This window comes from Grampus griseus, assembly GCF_964374135.1.
Source record: "Grampus griseus genome assembly, chromosome: 19".
Classification (NCBI taxonomy): domain Eukaryota; kingdom Metazoa; phylum Chordata; class Mammalia; order Artiodactyla; family Delphinidae; genus Grampus; species Grampus griseus.
The window spans coordinates 7,915,014-7,924,022 of NC_139013.1; the positions used below are offsets into that span (position 1 = coordinate 7,915,014).

Below are 9,009 nucleotides of genomic sequence, written 5' to 3' on the forward strand. Positions count from 1 at the left end.
CTGTAGTCCTAGAGAGAGTCTGGGCTTGGAGTTGGTGAAATAGACTGGCTGTGGGTCACAGAAGAGGATCTTAGGGAGGACCTGACCCCTGAGCAGAGCCCTGGTTCCCCAAAAGACTGAGTCTTCTGAACACAGAAGATAGGAGAGATTGTTCACTGCACAAAGACACACAGCCAGGAGATGGGTTGGTGTAAAAGCCAGCCTCTCCCTGTCCCACGTGTGTCTTGATGTGGGGTTGAGTAAGCCTGGAGAAGGGGGGGTGTCATCTAATTTTTACTAAGGTGTCATATGGATTAGAGGCGGCATTTGGAGAGGGTGGGGGAAGAAGAGGGGTTGGGTTCCAAGAGGGAAATGGAAAAGAGTCTTCTCAGAGGAAGGGTCAGAGGGAGAAAAAAAAGAGACCCAACTGTTACCAACCAGGGTTCTTGGCCTCCTTAATCAATAGAAATTGATCAGAGGCCAGATAAGAAATTCAGGCAAGGCTTTATTGGGGTTCCTGCTGCAGCAGGGGGAGAGAGAACAAACAACAGTTTCCCTTGAAGTGGGGTGAGCTGGCCCCTTCTATGGGGTGAGGGTAGGGGTGTGTCCAGGGTTTGGGCCAGAGGAGTGGCTTAGGTGGCTTGCCTACCTCTTCGGTGGTGCGTGCAGTGGGCACGCGCAGTACCCTGCTTTTGCTCCTGGTTCTTCAGAAGTGGCAGTTGGGCTTTTTGGTCTCTTCGTATCTTGTTGTCCAGAATTTGCCCCAAGTGCACATGCACGCAGTTAGTCCCTTATAGTTTCTTTGTATTTTGTAGCTGGAGGAAATATTTGTCCAGGTGCAAGCAAGGTAGCAAAGGGTCCCAGGTCCCAGCCTGTCTAACAGCAATCTAGAACAAGACACACAGCCTCGCTGGTTGAGAGAGACCCTTGGCCAAGGAGAGAGGACTGGAAACACAGATTCCTGGTTCTTACCTAGAAGTGCCTGAAGGTCTAGTCTTGGGAGGAATCCTGAGTTTTGAGACCGGAGGGCCCGGGGCCCTCGGGTCTGTGGAAGGGGAAGAAGGGCTGCTGGGACCGCGGGCTCCTGTATCCCAAGTTAGAGAGAGATGGGGGCCTGGAGCTAGACGTTCTGAAGACCAAGCTGCTGCTGATGGGGGCTGTCCCCATTCAGGAAAGATCAGGCACGAGCAGCCTGGGTCCCAGAAGATGGAAGGAAGGAAGGAGGCAAAGGTAGAACGAGCGGTTAAATGGTTTTATTTTCTGGAGGCGGGGTGGGGGCTTCGGGGTGAGGTGGAGGGGCCGGGAGCCGGCTGGGGAGACGAGGGGACGCGCGGCCCTCACTCCCGCTTTCGCAAGTGGATGTAGATGATGCCGCTGGCCAGGGCGAGGGGGAAGGCCACCCAGGCCAGGGCGAAGCAATAACCGAAGCTGCCCCCTGATGGGCGCTCCGCCAGGATCTCCTCGGCATGAATGGCGTAGATCAGCGCCCCGGTAAACACCGCCACGCCTGTGGGGAGATGGGAACCACGCGTCACGCAGGACCCGCACAAGAAGACTGCATTTCCCAACAACCCACGGGCCAAAGAAGCCGCGGGAAGGCGAGTGCGCAGCACCGCTGCCTGCTGGGAGTTGTGGTTCGCTCCCCCAGCGCCGTGCCTCGGGGCCACTGCAGACTGGCCTTGGGCAATTTAGTTAATTTTTTCGGGCCCCCCTTACTCATCCGTTAAATGGGACGAAAATACCTACTCATCCATCCATCCATTCAAGGAATACTTTTGAGCACCTTTCTACAAGCCAAGTGCACAGATAGTGAATTAATAGAACGAGAGGGAACCTAGAAAGATAATGTTCCCCCAAACTGATGACTATGATTAACTTAGTCCTTTGCACCTGAAGTCAAAAAACTGAAAAGTACATAAAACTCCCTGAAGTGTCTGATACATAGTAGGTCCACAAGAAACAGCAGCTGGCTGACATTATAAAACCACTACTATTATGATTCAGAGTTCTCTCCTGGCGTATTAATTAGCTACCTATCCCTGCTGGCACCCCTTCATCCCTGGGATCTAAATTATTTGTCCACACCCCCTTCCCCAGCCCTGGCTCCTTGAAGCCCTAAGTGCCCATTCCCCCATAACTCAGAGCTGCACACCACAAACCACCAAGTCACTGAAAACTACAACTCCCCTAAGTCCCTGGGGCAGAGAGGTAGCCAAGGGAGGAAGCTCAGGTAGTCTTTGGGTTGTTGAGAATTGTTTTCATTCATCAGATGTCCATTCTCAGCTCCTCCCCCTCCCCCCACATCCTCACAGGCCTCCTCCCTTCCCTTGAATTCCCAGGGAACAGTGCTCACTGGTGCAAAGCTGGCAGAGGCCAGTGGCATAGAAGAGCCCTCCTCGCCGCATGGTGTAGAGCTGGAACATGAACAGGATGAAGGACAGACAGCAGAGGATGAGGGAAAGCACCATGAGGACCTGTACCGCCTTCAGCCAGCCTGCAATAGGAGACAGAGGTGGAAGTCACAGCAGGTCCAGAGTTCCAGCTCCACCTGCTTGCTCGTCATTGCCCCCACCAACCCTTCTTCCATTTAGAGACATATAACCTTAGATACTTAGTAGTATCACTTATATCGACCTCAATTCCTGTAACTTTCCTAAATTCCCTTATCAGTTCTAGAAGCTGTTTGCAGATTCTTTAGGATTTTCTATATAAAGATGTTCACTGGGAATCAAGACATTTTTACTTCTTCCTTTCCCATCTTTATGCCTTTTATTTCTTTTTCTTGCCTTGTTGCTTTGGCTACCTGCAGTACAATGTTGTATAGAAGGAGAGCAAAAATTCTTACTTGCTCTTAGGCAAAAAGCATTTAATCTTTCACCTTGACTTCAAAATTTCTATGGACGCAGCTCCGCCCCTTTAGAACTCAGATGCACCTGGCCCCACTTCTTTAGAACCTTAGAAGGATTCAGCCTCACCTCTTTAGAAACGTAATGTGGTCCACCCCATTGGAACTTGGAAAGATTGGTCCCAGCCACCCCTTCAGAACACCTGTCTCCTTAGAACTTTGGAAACATAATCATGTCTTCTCAGGATCTTGGGAGTTTTTCCCCCTTTCTTTAAACCTAGAGCATGTGGCCTCCATTCCTTCTGAATCACAGGGAGTGGGGCTTTTAGCCCATCCTCTTTAGAATATGAGCATACTTCCCCCTACCATCCAGATAGATGGGTCATCATACATCAGCTTCGGTCACTCAGCATGGGGACCCAGACCCGCCCACTCAAACCTTGGGGGGTTCCCAATCCTTGGTCCCGGGAGGATACTTGGGGTTACCCCTCCCTTTTGCAGACCAGTTTCCAATGCCCCTCACCCCTCACCATTCTCGCTGACATTACTGCAGGCCCACGTTTTGTTGTCACTGTTCCATGTGCAGTCGTACCAGAGATTCAGGGACTCCTTCCCGGGGAGGGCCCACCAGGACTGGGATGGACAGAGGAACAAGGACAAAGTTAGGGAGACTAGGAAGGGTTAGGAAAAGGGCAAGGTGCCATGGGAAAGCATGGATTTAGTAGGAAAGTGGGGCCGGGGCGAGGCACGTAGGGTGGAGGCAGAGCTCAGAAGGGTGAGTGCTAGGGAAAGGGGGCGGGGCCAGAGTGACTTGCGGAGGGGCGTGGCAGGAGTCTGCAGGAGAGCGGGAGGCTCCTACTCCAAGTAAGCTTACCTTGTCCAGAGTGGCCACGAAAAGCAGGATGAGAATGAGGATGTGAAGGGCAGAGACCACCAGCAGGAGGAGTGACATGGCTGCGCTGGAAGCCTGGGTGGGGACGTCAGGAGACCATCACGTCAAGAGGTTGGCACAGGGGCGGGGGACATGTCTGAATTCTGGTGGAGAAGGGGGCTGAGTCCAGACTCCCAGGTCTAATGGAAAAGGGGGCTAGGAGCCCCGGACTCCCGGTCTGAGAGAGGAGGAGGCTGGGCTCCAGACTCCTGGGTCTGAAGGAGGAGGGGGCTGGGGGCCCGGGGCCCGGACTCCTGAATTCCCCAGGGCCTGCAGGGGGCCAGGGATGGACTCTCGGGTCGGGAATGAGTAAGACTAGCAATGTGGCCCCCATCTCCTCAGAGCCCTGTCCCTGGGCACCTATGGGCCAGGTTCTGAAAATTCATATTGCCGCCTGTTCAGATTCATCAGAAGCTGGGGTCTGCCCCCAGAATCAGGCATACTTGAGTCACCCCACTCCTCTCCTGGGGTGGGGGGAGGAAGGGGGACCCGGTGAGTCATCTGGTCGGTGACTCATCTCGCCCCCTTGCCTCCCAAACACCAGGGAAACCCCAGCCCCTGGCTATGCCCATGATGTCCGCACCCCACCCTGCTGCCAGACTAGTGTCTACTAGACACCTTGTAGGGAAAGTGGACAAGATCCGTGTTGGGAGTGGGGAGAGGCCCAAGAAGGAGGAGCCAGCTTCCCATGACCCTTCAAGTGTCCAGAAAGGGCGGGAGAGGGGTGAGGGGAGGTGGCTGAAGGGTCCCCAGACTCTGCTTGTTCTCACGAGAAGCCCTGACCTCAGGGTCCTCGGGGGGAGTGGACAGACACAGGAAAAAAACGGCAGGAAGTTTTCGGGTGGGGAGGCTCTGTTGGGAACCCTCAAACTTTGCCGGGCTCCACCCCTTCCCAAGTCTCCACCCCAAGTGCAAAGAGATCACTTCTTAAATTACCAGGATTTCCAAGCTTCTCCCAAGCTGGGGGTCTCCTTTCCAAACTGCTGCACACCCAGGTAAAGAAAGAATCCCAGTCTGAATAACGGATTGGAAACTTACCGAGCGCGGCGGAAAAAGTCAGAGTTGAGTCTGGTCCCTCGCTTGGGCCTCCGTGCCCCGCCCTTCTCCTCCCTCCTTCCACCCTGTCGAGGCCCCCGCCTCTCACCGCCTTTCTCCCTCCCTCCCTCCCTCTCCCCTCTTGCTCTCTCCCTCCTTCTCCCCTCCAATCCCAGAACTCTCTTTCTCTCCCCGTCTCCCTCTCTCCCTCTCTCTCTCCTTCTGCCTCTCGTCTCTCTCGGTCCTGTCCTCACTGTCTGTACCTCCTTCCTCCTCTCTCTCCTCACTCTCCTGGTTTCTCTTTCTCTGCTCCTCTCAATATATACTGACCCTTTTATACCCACCCTCACCACACCCAGCTGAGGTCTGCAGCCAGAGGGAGGGCCCAGGCACTCGGATTCCTCATTCTCTGGGCCCCCACCCACTGCCCCCAGACAGGCATCTTCTGGGGCTCCCTCCTGCGGTTGAGATGATGCGTCCTTGGCAGGAAGGGAACAGAGCTGAGGCCCAGGTGGGGCAAGCATCAGGGGTGGGAGGATTTGATTCTCAGGCCTCTGCTCTGGGACTGGTCCTGAGACTGATGTCTGCTTTCCTTGATGGGGCTTAGAAATGAATCCTCAGAGGGATGGGAGACTGAGGGATGAGGCCAGATTCCTGCAGCGTGGAGTGAGGTGAGGGCTGGTGGCGTTGGCACCATGGTCGGGGTCAGGGGATGGGATATGAGGAAGTGTGGAACTCCAGAAGGGGGCAGGAGGTGGAAGTTAAGAACCCAGGGCTACTGTTTCCTACCCGGGGGACCTTGACCAATTATTTCAACTCTCTGAGCCTCAGTTTCCTAATCTATGAGGTGGGTACAATACTACTCATAATACTGACAATATACTAATACTGATAATAATTCTGATACTTATTCTAAACGAATAAGGTAATACCAGTACACTAACACACCTAACATGTTTATTCCTTTCCTCATCAAACATTCATTGGACATCTATTATGAACCAGGAGTTAATAATGAAGAAAACAGATGGGAGCCCTGCTGCTCTTATGGAGTTTCCCTTCTAGTTGAGGGAGAGGGACGATAAAGACAAAACATCGTGAAGAAGATAGATTTCAGATAGTGATAAAGGCTTTGAAGGAAATAAAATAGACTACTAATGATGGGAGGCTACTTAAAATGGTGATCTGGCCAGGCCTCTCTGAGGAGGTGACATCTGAGCTGAGACTTGCAGACGGGAGTCATCTGAATGCGGGGCAGGGAGAGGACGTGCACAGGCCTTTGAGAACAAGTTCAGGTTGTTTGAGAAGAAGACAGAAGGGCCAGTGTGGCCAGAACATAGGGAACGAGAGAGAGTGGTAGGAAGGGAAATCAAAGAGGGCCCTTGAAGCCTAGAGGAGGAGTTTGGATTTTATTCTAAGTGCAGTTGGAAACCAGTGGAGGGTTTTAAACAGAAGTGCAGTACCAGGGACTTAATGTCAACTATTATTGTTATCATTGTTATTTAATTCTTGGGTTACTGAATTACGGTGGGGGGTGATCACCACTAAGTACCTGGGTCTCTTGGCAGGGTTGGGTGCTTGGTGAAAAATGAGGGACAGGGAACCAGATATCTGGAATATGGAATTAAGAGCTGGAGAACTGAAATCCTGGGTCAGTACAAGGGAAGGGAACTGAACGATGGGATGTCTGGGTATCTGATTGGGCCAGAGCTAGAGGGAGGGAGAATGGCTGGTCATCTGGGCTCCCTGAGGGGGTGAGGGAAGGGCAGTTCAGTGACTGGGTGGGTACTCGGGAGACCTGGAAATCACAATAGCACAGACTCTATAGAGATACGCTGGCTGGATTCAAATTGAAACTGCTTTACTCATTAGCTGTGATTTGGGGCAAGTTACTAATCTCTTTATGCCACAGTTTCTTTATCTGTAAAATCGAAATAATAATAGTAAATACATCATGGAGCAGTTCTTAGAGGAGTGCCCGGCACCAAGTAAGCACTGTTGTTATGTGCTTGTCATACCAGACACTGGGGCCCTGAGTGGATTCAGTACTGGGAGACCCAAGATCAAGGTCTCTAGGACTTGGGGAAGGGGCAAAATCTTGGGTCCATTGGGTCCCAAGACTACAAAGTTGGGGGTACAAAATGAAGGTCCCTGGGGGTGGGAATAAAGAAGTTCCAGTTTACATCTTTGAGAAGGACAAGAGACTGGAGGTCTGAAATCAGTTCCCCAGGTAAGTTAGAAAGCCTGGGTCACTGGGGGAACAATGAGGGACTGAGATCGTATGCTCTTCAAGGAGGCAAGGGGACTGGACCTGGGTCCTGGGAGGAGTCTGGGGACTAGGGTCTAGGGAGATGGAATTTGAGGGGGGAAGGTGGGGAACAGGAGGCTAGGACTCTGAATCAAGCTCCCAGAGCGGAATCAGCGCCAGAGTTGGGCACCCCGGGGGTGTTCGGGGCAGGGGGTCCCCCATGCTAGGGCCCTATAGAAGGGGGAGAATCAGGGGACCCGAGGGCGGTGGGGGGATCTCCCCCTCCGGGGCCTCCAAAGCTACGAGCTGAGCGCCCGCGGACCGCTTCCTCCTACAGGAAACCGCAGGCATCGGGCACACCCAGCCTGCAGGGAGCGGTGCCTACTGCCAGCCCGCTCTGTAGAGGCCCACGGGGTAAGCCGCCTGTCGTCAAGGGTGCAACAGCCTGCAGTCAACAGGGCGTGCCCTGCGGGGCTAGGGGCGCCGCCATGGGGGCGTGGCCGGAAAGCAGGCGCGGCACGGAGCGCCCTAGGCCCCGCCCACTTCCGCCTCTCAGTGCGCGGACCTCTAAAGCGGCTGTGGGTTTTTGGCTGCCTCTCCCGAGGCCGTTGGCCGCGCATGCGTAGTCAGCCGCTTCGAGGACCTGAGGCGGCGGTGAGCGCTCCTCCCCCCTCACAATTTCCGGCATCGGCACCGCGTGCCTGCTGATGAATCCTCAAAATAACGTGGTCTTAATCAGCTTAAGACACGCATCTCTCACGCCCCGTCCCGAAGGACCTTGGCCCAGTTCCAAAGCCTTTCAGACGTTTCCCTCCCAGCCCTGCCTCCACAGGCTCTTTTAGCTACTGCCTCTCCCTTCTGGAAACACAGCCCAGCCCTCACAACCCTGTGCTCCCCAAATAGACCATCTCGACCTCCTTCCCCAGGATCTCTGAGCCTGAGTGCCTCCGAGTTAGTCGTCCCCCACCCCCGCCACAAATCTTGGGAATCCGCGCTCTTCCGGCGCCCTCCCACCAGACCCCTCCCGTGTTCTTCCAGCCACGCCCCTTTCAGCCCTCGAAGCCCCACCCCTCACAATGCCCTCAGCCCCGCCCTCTACAGGTATCCTGCCCCCTCCCCTCTCAAGGCTCCGAAGCCCCGGCCTGGACGGGTTTCTGACTCCCTGCTGAGGTTCGCCAGCCCCAACCCTCTCCGGCCCCGGCAGCTCTGCCCTCCCCTGAAGCCCCGCCCCTCAGGCCCACCCAGTCCCTCTCCTCAGAGGCCTTTTCAGTCCCGCCCTTCGTAGTCCTCTACAGCTCCGCCCCTCGCAAGGGCTACAGTCCCGCCCTCACAGGCCCTCCCAACCCTGTCCCTCACAAGGCCTACAGTCCCGCCCCCACAGGTCCCGCCCCTGGCAGGACCCCGAAGCCGCGCCCATCGCAGCCTTCTAGCCCCGCCCCTCGCAGGGCTCCCCTAACTCATCTGCTCATAGCACCCGAGCTCCCCGCAGGTCTCGTGGCCTCCTCGGCCTCTCCTCCCCAGTCTCCCCTCCCACGGCTTTCTTCGGTGGCCTTGGTCCCTCCCCGGCTGCTGTCCTCAGGCCTCATTGGCCCCTCATCTCCCCAGTAACCAGACCACAACAGTGAGCTTGGAGCATCCAGGACATGTCAGGCACTCCAGCCCAGCAGGTAGGGACCAGGCCTCACTCCCCTCAGCCGACGGGGTTGGGGGGATTTTCCCCTTCTCTGTGCCCCCTCCGCAAACAGCCCCGCCTCGGAGATACCGAGAGCCTAGAAGACCCCCCGCCAGAGTCAGAGCCGCGACGCAAGACAGAGAATGTGAGAGGTGGGAGGTCGGGAGAGGCATGGGAAGAGACCCTAGAGATGTCCCACTCCAACCCACTGGAGAAATTGAGACTCAAAGAAAGGCCAGAGCTAGTTCTGGGGTCACTCTCTTCCAATTCCTAGCCCCTCGCTGTCATCGCCCGCCCTC

General features: G+C 55.2%; 1 protein-coding gene across 3 annotated transcripts; it reads right to left on the bottom strand.

Moving 5' to 3' along the window:
- Positions 1 to 1,201: 1,201 nt before the first annotated feature.
- EMP3 (epithelial membrane protein 3 (MAM blood group)) lies at positions 1,202 to 5,079 on the bottom strand. Of its 3 annotated transcripts, none has more exons than XM_082677603.1 (5): positions 4,794 to 5,079; positions 3,699 to 3,791; positions 3,355 to 3,457; positions 2,333 to 2,473; positions 1,202 to 1,486 (listed from the first exon to the last, which is right to left on the bottom strand). In XM_082677603.1, exons 2-5 carry the CDS (start codon positions 3,774 to 3,776, stop codon positions 1,317 to 1,319), a joined length of 492 nt encoding a protein of 163 aa, XP_082533729.1. In that variant the 5' UTR covers positions 3,777 to 3,791; positions 4,794 to 5,079; the 3' UTR covers positions 1,202 to 1,316. The 3 variants fall into 3 exon arrangements, with proteins under 3 accessions (XP_082533729.1, XP_082533730.1, XP_082533731.1); XM_082677604.1 differs by having other exon boundaries at positions 3,699 to 3,859; XM_082677605.1 differs by lacking the exon at positions 4,794 to 5,079 and adding an exon at positions 4,692 to 4,781.
- Between the last annotated feature and the right edge of the window lie 3,930 nt (positions 5,080 to 9,009).